Source organism: Neophocaena asiaeorientalis, unplaced genomic scaffold, assembly GCF_003031525.2.
Source record: "Neophocaena asiaeorientalis asiaeorientalis breed wild unplaced genomic scaffold, Neophocaena_asiaeorientalis_V1.1 scaffold756, whole genome shotgun sequence".
NCBI classification, from domain to species: domain Eukaryota; kingdom Metazoa; phylum Chordata; class Mammalia; order Artiodactyla; family Phocoenidae; genus Neophocaena; species Neophocaena asiaeorientalis.
The window spans coordinates 216,182-235,288 of NW_020172477.1; the positions used below are offsets into that span (position 1 = coordinate 216,182).

The 19,107-nt window shown below is 38.1% G+C and overlaps 1 protein-coding gene across 4 annotated transcripts in view; it reads left to right on the forward strand.

Moving 5' to 3' along the window:
- NFU1 (NFU1 iron-sulfur cluster scaffold) overlaps positions 1-10,098 on the forward strand; it is a 29,101-nt gene extending 19,003 nt beyond the window's left edge. For all 4 annotated transcript variants that reach the window (XM_024738191.1, XM_024738188.1, XM_024738189.1 and 1 more), the window contains 3 exons: positions 1,666-1,726; positions 6,862-7,036; positions 9,374-10,098. In XM_024738191.1, the coding sequence (XP_024593959.1) occupies positions 1,666-1,726; positions 6,862-7,036; positions 9,374-9,418 (281 nt within the window). In that variant the 3' untranslated portion in view covers positions 9,419-10,098. The remainder of the gene's footprint in view (positions 1-1,665; positions 1,727-6,861; positions 7,037-9,373) is intronic.
- The last annotated feature ends 9,009 nt before the right edge of the window (positions 10,099-19,107 follow it).

A 19,107-nucleotide genomic window follows, 5' to 3' on the forward strand; every position in this document is an offset into this window, starting at 1 on the left:
TGTTGACCCAGCACTAGGAATTGTTTTTTATATAAAGAGTGCTTTCTTTTTTTTTTTTATAAATTTATTTATTTATTTACATTTTATTTTTGGCTGCATTAGGTCTTTGTTGCGGTGAGTGGGGGCTACTCTTCGTTGTGATGTGTGATGTGTGGGCTTCTCACTGCAGTGGATTCTAGGCTCTAGGCTCTAGGTGTGCGGGCTTAGTAGTTGTTGCTTGCAGGCTGTAGAGCACAGGCTCAGTAGTTGTGGCCCACGGGCTTAGTTGCTCCATGGCATGTGGGATCTTACCAGACCAGGGCTCGAACCCATGTCCCCTGCATCGACAGGCAGATTCTTTGTGCCACTAAGGAAGTCCAGCAGAACTAGGAATTTATCTCTTAGATATATATGCAAAAATACACCGATATATACTTTACGTAAGCATGTATACTGCAGGATTGTTAGAAATAGCAAACTACAAACAACTGAAATAATACAAAAACTAGCCAGATGAAGACAAAGCCATACAAAAATTACCATGCACCTATTTTTTTTTTTTTTTTTGCGGTACGTGGGCCTCTCACTGTTGTGGCCTCTCCTGTTGCAGAGCACAGGCTCCAGACGCGCAGGCTCAGCGGCCATGGCTCACGGGCCTAGTCGCTCTGCGGCATGTGGGATCTTCCCGGACTGGGGCACGAACCCATGTCCCCTGCAGGCGGACTCTCAACCACTGCACCACCAGGGAAGCCCTATGCACCTAAGTTTTAAATTGAGGCATATCTTTATATGCTGATATGGAAAAACCTTTTAGTATATTAAATAGAAATAAAACAAGGTATAGAACAGTGTGTATAGTGTGTATAAATATAGACTTGTAAATGTTAACATGTACTCGAAGGATATACACTAAGGTCATGATAGTGGTTGCCTGTGGAAGTGATGGTGTGGAATGGAATGTAGGTTTGCTGATGTAAGAGAATTTTAACTTTATTATATTTTATTTCTTTTATTAAAAAATTCAAAGTTGATATAATTTAATATTAATATGTTGATACTTATATTGTTGCCAGAACTCTAGTGTTTGTCACAGTGTAATTTGAATTAGCTGCATTTTAATTTTCCCAATGGTAAAGAAATTTCTCAAAAAAATATAAAACCCATAAAAATAGGCATATGTGAAGATTGGTATATGACCTTACAAAGTGAAATAAAACAAAAATGAAACAAAATGAAAAAACCAAGTTTTTGCTCAGATATGTAAAACATTTTAGAGTTTCCATAAGGCTTACATCTGTATTTAGTATGATTGTTATTTTGAAAACCACTAAATTGAGAAATTGAAAATATAACTTAACTTACAAAGCAGGTGTGCTGTTTTGTCTCAAAGTTTTCATCAAAATTCAGACAATATCTTTTCTCTGCTACTTTTCAATTCTTGAGAAGGATGAAAGTTTACAAATATATTGGCCCAAAAATTCAAATCCTAACATAATTAGTAGATCAAATTATTCAGTATTCACATTTATCACCAAATGTTGATCAGTGCTCCTTAATTTTTCTTCAGATAATCAAATGAATGGCCTTTACATTTCCCCTAAGTTAAAATCACTCTGTTTTAATGTTTGTACTCGCATGGATATAAAATTTCTACTGTTGATATGTTTTATTCATAATTGTTTCTAGGATCTGAAGATGATGATGAAGTTGTGGCAATGATTAAGGAATTGTTAGATACTAGAATACGGTATGTGCTCATCTATCTACCTGAGATCAGATATATCAATACTACAGAGCCAATTTTCATTGTAGCAGTGTACTTTTGGTTTGTCTCTGAGGTTGTAGTAGAGTTAACAAAATAAGTATAAGTTAATGTAAACCAAAATAGGTAACCATGACAATTGAATTTAAAGCCTGTACATTCTCTATATTCACTCACAATTTATAACACTCTGTCTAAACATAATAATTTATCTTTCGTGGTCACCATTTGGGTTTGATATTGTTAAAATACCAAATTTCTTAGTAAGAAAAAAATGGCTTAACAGTGTTTGGGAGAATTGTGAAGAGAGGAGCACCTCCTTTTAGGCTGCTGCCCCAAAAGAATAAATTTAAATGAGTAGAGAACCATAGGGTTCCACTTTTGCTTGTAGCAGACCAATAGTCCTGCTGACAATTCCCAAAAAAGCTAGATAAAATACAAAAAAAATTTTTTGTGTGTTGTTGGACAGTATTAGATAGCTGCCAAAGCAAATAAGGTCCTGTAGAGAAGGGAAGCACATTGAAACTTCCCTTGGGGCATTCACTGATTCTTGATGTGGGGTTAGAATATAAGAAGCTGGGCAAAGGGCAGTCGCTAAGAATCAGAGAAACTATGTTGCCTTCAGCAAATTTGTAGAGATGGGAAGACAAAAATTAAAATTCTGGGTTTCCAATGAAGCTTTGACTTTAAAGGGCAAGATCCCAGAGAAAAGAAAAAAATAAGCCTTAATACTCAGAAGTTCTCCCCACATGGCACTTACTTGTTCTTAGCTATGGAGGGGAAGAGACTAAGAAGTCAAACAAAAAGGAGTTGAAAAGCTGAGCAGAGTTTTGGCAGTTTTATGGTGCTGGGGGTGGTGACAAAAATTGGAGTTTAGGATCTGTCAAGGAGTGTGGGGCCTCAAGGAACACCCAGGCTTTTAATCGGACTCTCTAGAGGACTGTCCCCTTGAAAGTGGACAAACCAGAGGTAGACCAAGCCTTACAAAACTGTAGTCCAGTATTGAGTGAACCTAATTCCACAGCAGGTTGAGCTACTGCCAAAAGATAGGGTGAATCCTTTCTGATGTAATATAATCCTGAGTCACTTCAGTTTTTCATGTACATTGTTCATCATTCATTGTCCAAAAATTACTAGGCATGGAATTTGGAAACTGGACCAAGAGAAAATAAAACAAATCCATAGATAACCTAGATGTGAGAGTTATCAGACATGATCTTTAAAATAACTGTGAATAAAATGTTTGAGAAAATAGAAAGTGAGATGAAGAATTTCATCAGAAAACTGGAATCTATAAAAAAAGAAAAAGTAATTCTGGAACTAAAATGTATAATAGCTAAACTTAAGAACTCATTAGGTTAGTTGAACATCACATTGGATACTGTTGGAGAGAAGATTAGTGTACTGGAATATAAGTCAACAGAAAATATCCAGCTGAAGCACAGAAAAGAGAATGGAAAATACAGCAAAAAAGTATGAGAGATGTAGAATATATGGCAAAAAGGGTCTCACAGTGTCCTATAGGGTTTTTAATATGTCTGGAATTAAAATGCATGACAAAGGGGACTTCCCTGGTGGTCCAGTGGGTAGGACTCCAAGCTCCCAATGCAGGGGGCCTGAGGTTCGATCCCTGGTCAGGGAACTAGATCCCACATGCATGCTGCAACTAAGGAGTCCGCATGCCACAACAAAAATCCTGTGTGCCACAACTAAGACCTGGCGCAGCCAAATAAATTTTTTAAAAGAAGGGTTAACCTACTAAAAAAAAAAAAGCATGACAAAGATATAAAAGGTGGTGATAAGTATAAGAGTAAGTGTTCTTTGGGACTTCCCTGGCGGTCCAGTGGTTAAGACTTCGCCTTCCAATGCAGGGGGTGTGGGTTCGATCCCTGGTCAGTAAGCTAAGATCGCACATGCCTCAGGGCCAAAAAACCAAAACATAAAACAGAAGCAATAATGTAACAAATTCAATAAAGACTTTAAAAATGGTCTACATCAAAAAATCTTTTAAAAAAATAATTAAAAAAAGAGTTAGTATTCTTCATTCTTGGCATTATCTGGGAATTGATAAAAGTACTAATTTATATTAGAGTTTAAGAAATCAAATAGGCATCTTGTGTAATAAACACTAAGTCAACAGTAAAAGACTGTGTATAACCAAGCCAATAGAGGGGGAAAATGGAATAATAAAAAACAATACGGGGACTTCCCTGGTGGCACAGTGGTTAAGACTCCACACTTCCAAATCAGGAGGCCTGGGTTTGATCCCTGGTCAGGGAACTAGATCCCACATGCGTGCCGCAACTAAGAGTTCTCATGCCGCAGAAGCAATAATGTAACAAATTCAATAAAGACTTTAAAAATGGTCTACATCAAAAAATCTTTTAAAAAAAATAATTTAAAAAAAGAATAAGTATTCTTCATTCTTGGCATTATCTGGGAATTGATAAAAGTACTAATTTATATTAGAGTTTAAGAAATCAAATAGGCATCTTGTGTAATAAACACTAAGTCAACAGTAAAAGACTGTGTATAACCAAGCCAATAGAGGGGGAAAATGGAATAATAAAAAACAATACGGGGACTTCCCTGGTGGCACAGTGGTTAAGACTCCACATTTCGAAATCAGGAGGCCTGGGTTTGATCCCTGGTCAGGGAACTAGATCCCACATGCGTGCCGCAACTAAGAGTTCTCATGCCGCAACTAAAAGTTCATGTGCCACAACTAAGGAGCCAGCAAGCTGCAAATAAGGAGCTGGCGAGCCACATCTAAGGAGCCCGCCTGCCACAACTAAGGAGCCTGCGAGCTGCAACTAAGGAGCCTACCTGCCACAACTAAGACCCAGCACAACCAAATAAATAAATATAAAAAAAAATACTTGTTTAATCCAAAGTAATGCAAAATGATAAATAATAAGATGGTACTGTAAACCCAAACATATGAGTAGTTATATTTTAATGTACATGGGTTGATGAACAAAATAAGATTGTCAGATTGGCTATTTAAAAAAACCTACATGCTGCTTGTAAGAGGTATACACCTTAAATATAAGGACACAGAAAGGTTGAAAGTAAAAAGATAGAGAAATATATAGCATGCAAAAAATGAATAAGAGAAAGCTGATGTAGTTATACAGATATCAGACAAAATATACTTTATAGCTAAAGACATTACTAGCAATAAAGAGAAATCTTTCATAATAATAAAAGGGTAATTTCTATGAGGAATATATACCAATTTTAAACTTGTATGCATCTAATAACAGTTTCAAAATAAATGAAGACTATTTGAGAGAACTAAAAGGAGAATTAGATAATCCACAATTATAATGGGAGGCCAGCACATCTCTCTCAATAACAAATAGAGCAAACATATAAAATGACTCTCATAAAATATGAGTTATACACATGATTAACAAAGTTGACTAAATTGACACACATAGGACATTGCACCCAACAAGAACAAAATATTTATTTTATTCAAGTGTACATGGAAGATTTACTAAAATAGGCTGTATTCTGAATCTTAACGCCGAACAAATTTTAAGGATTGAAGTCATTGAGAATATTGTTTTCTACAGTGCGATTAAGCTAGATGTCAATTTCCAAAAAGGTATCTACAGAATCTCTATGTATTTGAAAACTAAATGGTCTTCAAAAAGACCCATGGTCAGCAAAGAAATCACAAAGGAAATTCAAAATAGAATATCTGCATGACCTTTGGGTAGGCAAATTTTTTTTGACAAGACAAGACAAACTAAGGGAAAGACATAAATTGGACTATAGTAAAATTGTGACTTCTTCATCAAAAGGCATCATTTACAGTGAAGAAGCAAAGCACAGATTAGAAGATATTTATATATATGGCAGAATATATTTAAAATCTCTTACAAGTTGTTAAGAAAAAGACAAACAAATAGAGACGGGAGCAGTCTCTTCACAAAAACACTGGAGTAGTAATTCACAAAAGACAATAACCAAATGACCACTAAACATGAAAAAGTGCTCATCCTCATTAGTCATTATGAATATTCAAATTAAAACTACAATGAAATACCACTGCAGATCCACTGGAATGGTTAAAATTATTAAGATTGACAGCACCAATTGGTGGTAAGGATGTGTGGAGCAACAGAAATTCTCATGTACTGCTGGTGGGAATATAAGTTTATATAACTTTGGGAAACTATTTGGCAGTATCTACTAAATCTGAACATATGCATATTCTTGATGAGCAGTTCTACTCTCAGGTACATTCCCAGCTGTAATATATATGTATACCAAAGGACATTTGCAAGAATCTCCACAGCTACACTATTTGTAAAAGCAAAAAACTGCTGTTAACCCAAATGTCCATCAACAATAGAATGGATAAATTCTGGCATATTCACTTAATGGAATACTGTGCAGCAGTGAGATTGAATGAACTATTACTATATGCCACAATGTAGATGAATCTCACAAAGAGCAAAACAAGCCAGATTAAAAAAGAGTTAATACTTTGTGTTTTCTAAACGGAATTTATATTTATAAATTATAAAGTTAAAAAATAGGCAGAATTAATCAGGGGTGATAGCAGGGAGGATAATGGTTACCATTGGTTGGGAGGAGTGATTAGAAGGAAGAACAGGGTGACTTCTGGGGTTGTAGTGTCTGTTTCTTGGTCTAGAATAAATGTATGTTCACTTTGTGAAAATTCACTGAACTGATCATACATGATTTATGCATTTTTCTGTATTTATATTTCAATGCAAAGTTTAACTAAAAAAAAAAAAGCCAGCACATATCAGTCTCACTCTGTTCGCTTAAAAGAAGTGAATGAGTATATCTTAGGTAATCAGTATAATTTTTAGGAAATTTGAAATCTTAAATGCTTAAGAAAGATTATTAATAAGCAAGATTAAAATGTAATAAGCAGATAAAGTATTTATATGAATGAATTTTGGCATTTTTTCTGAAAGTTTAAAAAAATTACAAATGAGACTAGCTGCAGTTACTGTTCTTGATTATAAAAGCTCTGTGCATTTATTAATATAAAATCTAAGCTCTGAGTTTTATTAAATTTTTTTGACAAAAACTTCTATTATTTTAAATATATCACAAATATTCTATGGCTGCAGGCCAACTGTGCAGGAAGATGGAGGAGATGTAATCTATAAAGGCTTTGAAGATGGCATTGTACAGCTGAAACTCCAAGGTTCTTGTACCAGCTGCCCCAGTTCAATCATTACTCTGAAAAATGGAATTCAGAACATGCTGCAGTTTTATATTCCAGAAGTAGAAGGTGTAGAACAGGTATGCCAATATTGTATGACAGTTCAGATTTAATATTAAAATGAATTTTTTGGAAAGAAAAGAAATTCATGACCTGACATTTTCTTCCAGGGTTATATCGTTGTGTTACCATTTTATCAGACTTGCAGGCTCCTTATTTAAGAATTAACTTTAGTATTATGAATTACCTACTATGTGCCCAGCGTTTTTACAAGTATTACCTCATTTATCTTCTAACGACACAGTGTATTAAGTAAGTCATTTCCATTTTGTACATGGGAAACTGAGACTCAGAGGGCATACTGCTGCTCTAGAAAAGTTATGAAAAGGGGATTCAAAACATGATGAAATTTTATAGATGAGGTTGAGAAGTCTTTAGTGGAAGAGCTCCACTACTTCGTATTTAAACACTTCTTGTTCTTAAATGTGCAGGCAGGAAACTCATCAAGAAATCATACTTTGTTGTACAGTAAAACAGACTATTGAGTAGAGTATTAGAGCTTTATCTATAGACTGATGTCAACATTTTTTCTGCCCCAAGATATCTAAGGAATATAGTACAGTACTTTCTCAGCAGTGATAGTGACGATCACTGCAGTAATTCTCAAACAAGAGGCATGGCCTTATGGAGAGAGATTATCAAGTAAGGAAAGAGCGTGTGGAAATTAGAAATTTGAAAAAACTCTTCAGGTGATTCTGTGCCTTTAAGGAGAGGGCATCATCTCCTCTCAGCTCCTGTAAGACTCACTCATCTCTGGGTAGTATTTAAACCTGTCCTTTTGGTACAATACATGCCGTCTCCTCTCTGAAATTCTTATCAGTCCTTCACTTGGAATTAAGCTGTACTTCTGTGCAAAGCTTCTGTGTTTCTGTTTCAGTTTTCTGTTCAGGGTTAATTTCCTTGAGAGGTTTGTAATCACATCTAGGTCTTTGTGTTCTTCAACACTTAGCCTTGTGTATTGTAAATGTTGTTTACATAGTTTGTATTAAATATTTAGAAACATTCCAAGTAATATTTTTGCCTAAAATAGAAGTTGATTGACAAAATTTTTTGGATTGGGTGCTGCTGAGATTAGATATAAAAATATCAATTCCTTGGAAGTAAATATCCATTTTTTACTCAACCCAAAAGAAACTATGAGGGAATTGTTTTTCCATTGATTGTTTCAGATCAGAGCCAGATTCATCTGGATTTTTTAAAATTAATTTTTGTTCCATTATCCTCTATATGCCTTTTTTAAAATAAATTTATTTAGTTTTGGCTGCATTGGGTCTTTGTTGCTGTGCACAGGCTTTCTCTAGTTGCGGTGAGCGGGGCTTCTCTTCGTTGTGGTGTGTGGGCTTCTCATTGCGGTGGCTTCTCTTGCTGCAGAGCATGGGCTCTGGAGTGCAGGCTCAGTCGTTGTGGTGCACGGGCTTAGCTGCTCCACGGCATGTGGGATCTTCCCAGACCAGGGCTCGAACCCATGTCCCCTGCATTGGCAGGCGGATTCTTAACCACTGTGCCACCAGGGAAGCCCCTCTACATCCCTTTTTTAAAAATTACAGTAGTTAACACTTTGGTCGATTGACAAAGGAAGGTTTTTATTCACTTGTCCAGGGTGGGGTGATGAATTGGCAGTTGGATTATAAACCTGAATTGGCATATAATTATAGTAGATATGGTGAAGAGAAAAAATAGTCTTATATAACTCTTTTTCTTTCCAAAGGAGTTGGTTTTTAGTATCTGAGTAATATATTAACTCATGAAAAGATACTAATCTGTTCTTTTTTTCCTTCAAGTATTCATTAGTATCTTTCTTAACTTACTTGAAATGAAAATCTTCACATTCTTCTAAGGTTTAAAATGAATGTTTATGTCAGTAAGACCAAAATAATTAGTTGCTAGTATGATATTTTGTTTCTTTACCTTTTTTAGTGATTCGTTTTTCTAATATATATTTTTACAGTAACAATTTGGTATAGCTCCCTAGAATATATTTAAGGAAATAAGGTCCTTTTGGAAAAAACAGCAAGAATGTCAGTTATATATATTAGTCATACAGCTAGGAAATACCAGTTATCATTATAGTCTTCTCTGTCCAGCTGAGACTCTGCTATTGGAAGCCTCCTTTGGGACAAGGAAAAGAGACCAATGTTTTAATTAATTTGCTAATATTCAATTTGCTTTTGTGTTTTTAGAATATCAGGTTATGATGCAAACCTTGTGCTTTGGGGGCTGTTGGTAGATTTATTCTTATTGAATTGACACGCATTGTTATAGATTAGAGTATTTCAGGTAAGCAAGTAATATTAAAATCAGGAAAATAGCAATTTCTAATCCTTAATTCTTCAATTCTCTTTGTTCTTTTGTTTTAGGTTATGGATGATGAATCAGATGAAAAAGAAGCAAACTCACCTTAAATTAATTTGAGTTTTCTTTGGGCCCAGCAGTTGGACTTGTTGATATATATACTAAGCTTTTATTATTAATCTGCTAAGGAACTTGAGGATTAATAAAATATACCCTTTCTTCAGAGAATGATATATAAATATTGCATGTTTGCTTTACCTCATATGAGTTATTTATAACATCCTGAATCATCTTCTGTACACGTGGATTTTATCCAGGGATATTTTTATTTTTGTTCTTCATTTCTCATGGTTCCTTCTTTGCATAATGTGTGAAGCAGTTTAAAATACATCCCCCCCAATCTAATTTATTTACTTTTTTAATACAGAAGTAAATAGGGAGAATCTTTTTAAGATATTCTAAAATGGCTTAGCTTTTTATGAGATGTTTGAAACTATGTTTACTGAATTTTTACCTTGTTAAAAAAAAACACTAAACAATTTTTAGTTTTAAAATGGTATCTGCCTAGTAGCCCCAAATGTAGTATCACATAACTTCCCGCTGAAAGACCAAAAAAAAAAAAAAAGAAAAATCATAATGCTGAAAACTGATGAAGAGCCAAGTTCTAGAATGTAGACAAAATTTCCATTGATTACAAGACAGAGCAGGCTGAATTGAGAAAAACTGCCTTAGTATACTCAGGCTTTACCTTATGATACAAAATCTGTCTGAAAATAAAGATGTGAAACTGCTTGGTCCTTCTACTGGCTTCTCCTGACTCAGAGATCTATAATCTGTACCATGCCAAAAATTTGGACAGTTATCTTTCTACCATATGTGTACAGCTTTTTCAGATAGCCCAAGTAGCAAATTATCCTTCTCTCTTGTTTTTCTATAGGAATTCAGAGTCAACAGTTCACAGACAATATCAGGAAAGGAAAGATAGGTACATTGCATCTTTGGAATTCTGTTCCCCAAAAGTACTGAGATTAAAATAGGGATGGAAGCAGAAAGAACTCCAGCAGTTGTGAATGCTGGGAAGAGAAGTTTTAATTTTTCTTCTTTTGGTTCACAGAACCAGGCATTGCGGTTGGAGAATTTGTTTCCTGAGCCGTTATAGATGAATTCAGGTTAGACTATGGGAATTAGTGCGTAAGGTAGGCACATTAACTTGCTGAAGCTACAGGAAATTGAGATTGTGGAGGAGATGCAGTTAATGACAAGTCTTGGGTCTGGCCACGAAATAAGTGGCTGAGGTGAGTGGGGGATTTAGTTACTGGAAGAGGAAGTCACAGAACAGAGAGGCCAAGTTATTGGAAAGATTTTCTACAAAAGGGAGCAGCCATGAAGAACAAGGAGGAAAGGTGGAGAAGAACATTCTAGGCATACAGAACGGTGTAATCAGAATCTGGAAGCTGTGGAATGTATTTGGGAACTGCAAGAAGCTGAGTAGGACTTGAGTGTAAGGTGGAAGGGCTTAGCTGGAAATGGTGCAGAGGTAGGCATTGGGTAGTGAGGAGAATGCTGCAGAAACTCTTGGTTGCCTACTCAGCTTACACCCCTGCTTCTTGCTGAGAGAGGCCCTCTCAATTATCATTTGCTTGCAGTGTGCTCATGGAAGGTAGGTCTCACCCAGTGCCAGGGGATAAATTATAACTAGTTTAACTCAGACATTTTAACTCCTTTTTTCTTTTCCAGTCATTAGTCTAGATATGGACATATGACCCAACTCTGCCTATGAGCTGTAAGAGAAAGTCTATTGGTGAACTCTGGAAAGGTTTTCTTCCTTGATTGAGAGAGAAGAAAGTTTATGTAAAGAAGGCTCTTTTCCTATCCATTCCTTTCCTTCCTGCTTGGTATACCATAATATGAAGACTTGATGTCCAAGGCTCTGACGGTCAGCTTGTGATCATGAAAACCAGTTCACTAAGAGTAGCAAAGAGGAAGGAAAACAAAAAAAGGGGCCTGGATCTTTGAGGACACTATTGACCTTTGAGCCAGCCTGGGAACCACCAGTGTTCAGAGTATCATGTGAGATAAAAGTTGTTCTTGTTACATCAGGTCTTCTGTCATTTGAAGCTGATTGCCTTCTAACAAAGAGCCTGGTAAATCATGGAGAACTTGGTAGATAATTTTACTGCTTTTTTATTTGTGGCAGACAGTGCCAAATGTCAAATGTCAATCTTAAAACGATAACAAATTCACATTTCTTTTGCGGTATGCAGGCCTCTCACTGTTGTGGCCTCTCCGGTTGCGGAGCACAGGCTCCGGACACGCAGGCTCAGCGGCCATGGCTCACGGGCCCAGCTGCTCCGCGGCATGTGGGATCTTCCCGGACCAGGGCACGAACCCGTGTACCCTGCATCGGCAGGCGGACTTTGAACCACTGCGCCACCAGGGAAGCCTACAAATTCACATTTTTAAATTAATTGAGCCATTTTTTCAATCAAAGATTAATTTAGGTGTAGTTTAATCACGTAATAGTTTTACATTTTGAATGTTTAAGTTATATTTAATTTCCTCCCACAAAGCCCCAAAGAAAGAGTAATCATTCACTGTTAGTTGTGTTTCACTAAAATAAAAAATAAAAATTAACCCCCAAAATGTGCAAAATGTTTTTACACGAAGTATCTTGAAAACACTTGTTGGAACTTCCCTGGTGGGCCAGTAGTTAAGACTCCACGCTCCCAACACAGGGGGCCCGCGTTCGACCCTTTGTCAGGGAAATAAGATTCCACATAACACAACTAAGCCCGCGTGCCACAACTAGAGAAGCCCACGTGCCGCAACGAAGACCCAGCGCAGGCAAAATAAATAAACTAAAAAAACAAAAACGAAAACTGGTTGTCTTAAACAATAGAAATTAAAAAAACAAACAAAAAAACACTATGGGACATTTCAATATGTATTTGAAACTGAGATTATTGGCCAAAGCACCTGGAGGGTTTTTTACTAAACAAAATTAGGGTGAAGCCTGTCAAGGAGTGGGTAATTTCCCCCTCTACCCCTTTTGAGTTCTTGTGACTGGACTAACAATAAAATTGACACAAAATAGGTTAACAGGAGAAAAAGAAACAAATTTTAATTCTTGCACACAGAGGTCTCATAGTAATGGGACCTGAGAAGTGGCCAAAGCATTAGCTTTTATATTTTTAGACAAAATTAATTTGAGAGGAATTGACAGAACAAAGAAATTTAGGTTTGGGTGCTAATTAGTAAGGAATTTAAACAGTTTGGACTTGGGTAGTGAGTTAGGAAGGAAATAACAAGGTTTGTTTAGGTAGTCTTTTGGCCTGAATTCCCTATCTCTGGTGATAAGGATGTCTTCCTATCTCCCAGTACAGGGAGGGCACCTGTCACATGGAAGATTTATTTCCTGCTTTCAGGGAGACAGGAGGGTCAGAGTCCCTCTTGTATCAGCCATTTCTTAAGTAACTTTAATTCAAAATAATATGACATTGAGGCATATTTTGGGGTGCCTGCCATGAGCCCCACCAAGCCCTAATACAGAATGATAAGGAGCAAAATATATAAAAATAGACTTTCATTGAGCATTCACTATGACCCTGTTCTCAGCACCTTATATTTATGAAGTCATTTAATCCTATGAGATGGGTAACTATTATTGTCCCCATGAGGCACAAGAGAGGAGAAGTACATATTCCATTGCCATAGAAATTAAGTGGAAAAGCCAGGAACATGGACCCTGACATTCTGGGTGCAGAGCCTATGCACATTGCCATTAGGGAATTGAACCCTCATACCTTTCCTGAGTATTCCTACCTCAGGAAAGGGAAAAGCATTCCTTGTCTTCATAGGTGCTGCTTCCTAGTGGATCATCTTTTACTTGCTCCAGACGATCATGGGCCAAATGTGTACATTTGTACACATCTGTGTGCATGTGTGTACATTTTTTTCATGCAGGAATACGAAGCTGGCTGCTCTCCAGTCCAGTGGGAATTTACATCATCCCTTTGGGAAACCCTAGCCTTATACTCTGCTTCTCCACATTAGAGTTATCAATAATAATTCCACAGGGTGCTTGCAGTCTGCAGAATCGACTTTTGAAAGAAACTCTAGAAAACAGTATTCTTCTGTCTCCTTACATTTGGAGTCATCTTTCAACTCTAGGCAGCTCCCTGAATGGTCCACCTCTATTTTGGCTCTGATCACATCCTACAGGATAGAAATAGTAGATAGGACCAGTTAATCTCATGGTTTCCAATTTGTTGAGAATTTCTTGGCAGTAGAATGAGTTTCTTTCTAGCAGAGGTGGAAAACTCTGCCCCAGGTTCTGCCTACTGGGGAAATTTGGAGCCACCCTGGAGGCGAGTATTGGGGAATGTATTCTAGTTGGAGTCAGCACCCTTTGTTCTCAAGCCTGAGGAGTGAACATCTTTTGTTAGTGTTTTCTTGGTGTCCCTTCATTCTTTTAGCCCTTCCTTTGAAGAACTTCTACCTATTCCTGACTCTATGTGGCTCTGGTGGAACTGTCCAATCACCGTGTCCTACCTTTGCCACCAGAGTGGGGCATACGACTCACTAGACCCATCAGAATCCTTGCCTAAATATAAAAAGTGAGGATGGAGGAATAGCCTCTCTCCCCTTGGACTGCGAGCTGTAAAGATGTGATTCCAGAGCTGTTTTAGGGTCTTTTCCCTGTCCATGAGGTCAGAGAGAGAATCAAAGAGAGTTCTGACAACATTTTTTGTGTGCCTGGATATAGATGTATCTGAAGCTGTTTGTATTTCTGTCCTTTCCAATTACATTAGCCAATAAATCCCCCTCTTCAGCTAGTTTGAGTAACTTTCTATTATTTGTCATTGAAAGCTCTATCCTCTAGAAATTTAAAATAAATACATATATTCACGTTGAGGAAGTCAATAAGATCACCCTTCGATGGATGTGTTAGTCAGGCTTTCTAGAGAAACAGAACTAGTAGGGGGGAGAGAGGGAGAGAGAAATTCATTTTAAGGAATTGGCTCATGCAATCATGGAGGCTACGAAGTCCAAAATCTGCAGGATGGGCTGTCAGGGTGGAGACAGGGAAGAGCTGACGTTGCAGTCCAAGTCCAGTTTGGCTGGGGAATTCCTTCTAGCTCTGGGGAGGTCAGTCTTTTGTTCTATTCAGACTTTTAGTTGACTAGATGAGGCCCATCCACGTAATGGAGCTCATTGTGCTTTACTGAGTCCACTGATGTAAATGTTAACCTCATCTGAAAGGATCCTCACAGAAACATCCGGAATATATTTGACCAAATATCTGGGCACTCCAGTGCAGCCAAATTGACCCATACAATCAGCCATCACAGTGGGTAAAGTTTGCCTTCAGCACCAACTTATTTCTGATTCCTGCTTCCATAATTTGGCCTCCTTTCTCTGGCATTACCATACTTAGTTCCACATGCCCTTATATTGTCCCTTTCTTGCCCAGTGTCATCAACCAAGGTAATCTGTCCAGGTCTGCCTTCCTTCTAATTTCAGAATTATCTTTATTTTATCCCCATCAAAGCTTGCATTTCCTCAGTGACTTTTTCACACCTGGTATCCAAATGAAAATAATCTCATAGTTACACTCTAAAGTGTAATAGATGATAATGACTTAATGTAGATCTCCTTAGGGAGGGAGAGGTGTTCTGCCTTAAATATATATGTACAGGTGGAGTTTAGGCAATGTGATAGGGAAGGAGTGGAGGTAATTTTGCACAAGGGAACTTTCTGGTTCCCTTATAATCCTATTTTGTGAGTGACTAGTCCTCTATAGTCAAGCCCTAACTATTTAACATTTGATTCCCTTCTTAATGCTTCCTTTTAAAAAGGGCAAATACACAGATGCAAAGTTTAAGATAGGATTCTTCTTTAGGGAACTGCCAGTAGGTTAAAGTATAGCTAGACCGTTAAATGCTTGAATACAGTGATGGGAGATGATGCTGATAAAACCGACAGGAGTGAGATCTGAATTACCAAGGGTGTGTGCATAGGAGTCTGGACTTAATCCTTCAGGTGAAGGATACCCACTGAATTGGAAGCAGGGAGAAACAGGATCTGATCTGTGTTTTTGAAAAATCACTCTGGTGTGAAAGTGTCTAGGATGAACTGGGGTAGTGGTGGAATCAAAGGGGTTTACTTAAGGGGCCTTTCTGAGGCCCTGACTGGTGCCTTCTCCTGTTCATTGCTTCCTTCTCAAAGGCCTTCGTGGCTCAACCTACTTCTTTTTCCTTTGACATCTTCTCTGTCCACTGAAGTACACTTCTCCATATAACTCCATAGATGTGGGATATATATGCCCCTGCTTCCCATATTCTTGCACAGGGCTTTTAAAATGTATGTATAATTAAAATGAGATGTGTGTATGTATGTATAATTAAAATGAGATGTATGTATGTATGTATATTAAAATGAGATATGTATGTATGTTATGAGAGATATATGAGATAAAATGTATGTATATTAAAATGAGATAATTGACATATAACATTATATTAGTTTCAGATGTACAGCATGATTGATGTATATATTGCAAAATGATCACCACACTAAGTCTAGTTAACATCCATCACCACACATAGTGAGGAGAACTTTTAAGATCTACTCTCTTAGCAACTTTCAAATATACAATACAGTATCATTAATTATAGTCACCATCCTGTACATTACATCCCCAGGACTTATTTATTTTATAACTGGAAGTTTGTACCGAGGCCTTTTTAATAATTTTATTGCTATCAATACTTATTGTAATCCAGATAAGTGATAACAAAAATCACAAATATGGGGGCATTTAAAAACCTTATAAAGCTATTTCAATCATGATTCTTCGTTTCTTTAGCAATGGCAATGGAATCCCTGATGGCCTTCAGGCTGCATGGCAAGGAGAAGGCTGAGAACCATCATATTCAACAGGACTAATCCCATGAACAGGGAAATGGACTTACATAAAAAGACAATGAATTACACCCCGTTACCATCATTATTATTATTATTAGTTCAGAACTTTTGTTCAGGAGAGAAAATCTTTTCCATTTCCTTGGATGTTTGAATCAGACCCAGATGTCTCCTTTCCTTCTTAGGACATTTATTTTCTTCTCCTCCAGCCCGTATCCCCAAAGATCCAGCTAAAGCAAAGCTGTGTATAGATGGAGGTCAGACAAAGTTCTTCCGTATCAGTGTCTTGATTGGCACATGTTTACAAAGGCTCTTTGTTGCAGTGGGTTGGTGAGGTTGTTCAAGCTTGGGCTGGGAAAATATTGACCTTCAAAGTTTCTTCCTTGAAACTGGTGCATGAGCACCTTCCGAAATAGCTGTAGAATGGAGGTGGACAAGACAAATTGGTGGTCATGATGGAGTAGAAAGCAGAAGAGGAAAGTAAGTGTTCATAGGTTATTATAGTTTGAGCATGAGCACTTTGGTGATACCACTAACATTTTCTTTGTTCCATCAACAAGTTTTCTGGTGATGCACAAAAGTATTGTTCAAACTTTGGAATCATACCTTCACTTCTTGGCAATATCACCAAGGTTCTACCAGAACCTCTTAGATGAGGGTTCTGAGGCTAACACATACACACACAGAGACTTTTTTTTGCCTCTTGAATTAAAAAATGTGTTGTCTAGTAACAAACAATTCACTGGTTTTTAACTTTGCTCTGGGTAATTTAGGAACCTGTTTAAGGGCCTGAAATATTAAAGGGCTTGCAGGTGAGTACTTTCATTAGTTAAATGTGACATTTTCCTTTCTTTCTTTCAGGACACTTATAAAAGGGCATCTTTTTCTTTCTCTCTTGTTTTTTTGAAAACAAACAACTTTTTATTGACGTATAGTTGGTTTACAATGTTGTGTTAGTTTCAGGTGTACAGCATCTTTCAACCAGGGAAGCCCTATATATATTCTTTTTCAGATTCTTTTCTATTATAGGTTATCACAAGTTATTGAATATAGTTCCCTGTGCCATACAGTAGGTCCTGTTGGTTATCTATTTTATATATAGTAGTGTGTATATGTTAATTCTCAAATCCTAATTTATCCCTCCCCCCATTTCCCCTTTGGTAACCATAGGCTGTTTTCTATGTCTGTGAGTCTATTTCTGTTTTGTAAATAAGCTCATTTGTATCATTTTTTTAGATTCCACATATAAGTGATATTTGTCTTTGTCTGACTTCACTTAGTTTGATAATCTATAGGACCATCCACGTTGCTGCAATTAGCGTTTTCATCTTTTCCGAACACATGCTAAAAGGGCATCTTTTTCCCTCTAAGAAAAGCTGGAAAGCCCTTTGCTCATTTGATCAGATAACCAGCCATAGAAAGTCAATTCTGCTAAGAACATATGACTTTTTTCACTCCTTCAAAAACATTTTTGATCCCTTACTTTGTGCTAGAGTTTATACCAGGTGTTGGGTATGCAAAGACTTGTTCTACTCTCAAGAAACTTAGCTTTGTAGGGAAACATATTAAAAAATCATAAAATATTGAAGCATATTGCTTTAAAGGAGGCAGCTCAAAGAATGAGAGGTTAATGACTGTCCTCCAGCCTCTCTGGGGGAAGACAAAAAGGGTTTTCCCCAAGAAGTAGCATTTAAGCAGAGATGGGGTGGGGATTCCCCAAAGAGTAACCAATATGTGCAAAAGATTTGAGAACGTTGGACCCGCTGGGAAACTACCTGTTCAGGGTTGTTAGAGTGTAAACGGCTGAAAGGTGAAGTAGGAAGAGAGCAGTAGTGTGAGGTAAGACCAGACATCTGGGATCAGAAGACCATGCAATGTTCTATACGTCAGGCAAGTTTTTATTTGATTCTAGTCTTGGGCCATTAATAGCGTTATAATAACCATCTACATTTGACTAAAAATAGCATTTAAATCTTAAAGCAAATGCTCAGGTAATAAATTTTCAGAAACATCATCTCTCTCTGATTAAGTCTCTCTTGGCAGGACTTGTGCATTAATTCATAGGATTAATAGTTCATGAGTCCAGTGGAAGGCTGTCAAATCCAGGCAATTCCTTACTGCCTGAGACGTGGGCCATCAGAAGTATGGGCCAGCAGCGTTTCTTAAGCCCAGGCGCCTAGTGTTGGACAGTTGAGCCTTAACATTCGACCCACTCCCCCTCTGCAAAAAACTGGGGGTTATGGAGGCAGTGGATGGGGGTGGGAATGGGAGCGGAAGGCTTTCGAGGCCAAGAATCTGACTTAGAGCTAAAGTCGGGAACTAAATCGCTGTCACCAGAAAGACTGGCCAGACCTGATTGGTACCTCTCTTCCCTCATCTCACTCAATTCTTTCCAATTTTTTTACAAGCTTATGTCCTCTTTCCACCCTGACTTTGTTTGTCCCCTAGGATCAGGTATCCTTCTTTCTTCCTCCTCTCTCCCCGCTTGGTGGGGCGCCGGAACTTGGGGCCTTGGACTGCTTTAGGCGCGTGCCCCAACGCTATTTGCTTTGGTAACAATACCATCCTCTTTGCTAATCTCTCCATCGTTCCCTGCCAGCCTCCCAGTTCTTTCCCTCCCGCAGGGCAGTGCCTCCCGCTGCGTGCCCGGTGGTCGGGCGGCTCCAGGAACCTCAAGCGGATGCGGCCGCGAGCCGGTGCCACGTCTCAGCCGCCAGCAGGCCAGCGCCTGCGTGGGCTCTGGGGCGGTGAGGGGCGGGGCTGTGCGGGGAGGCGGGACCTACGCTTGAGCGGCGCGGACGCGGCCCAATGGGGCCTGCGGGCGGTGGCGGCGGCGGCGCGGTGCGCGCCGGGGGGCGGGGCCCAGAGGCAGTTG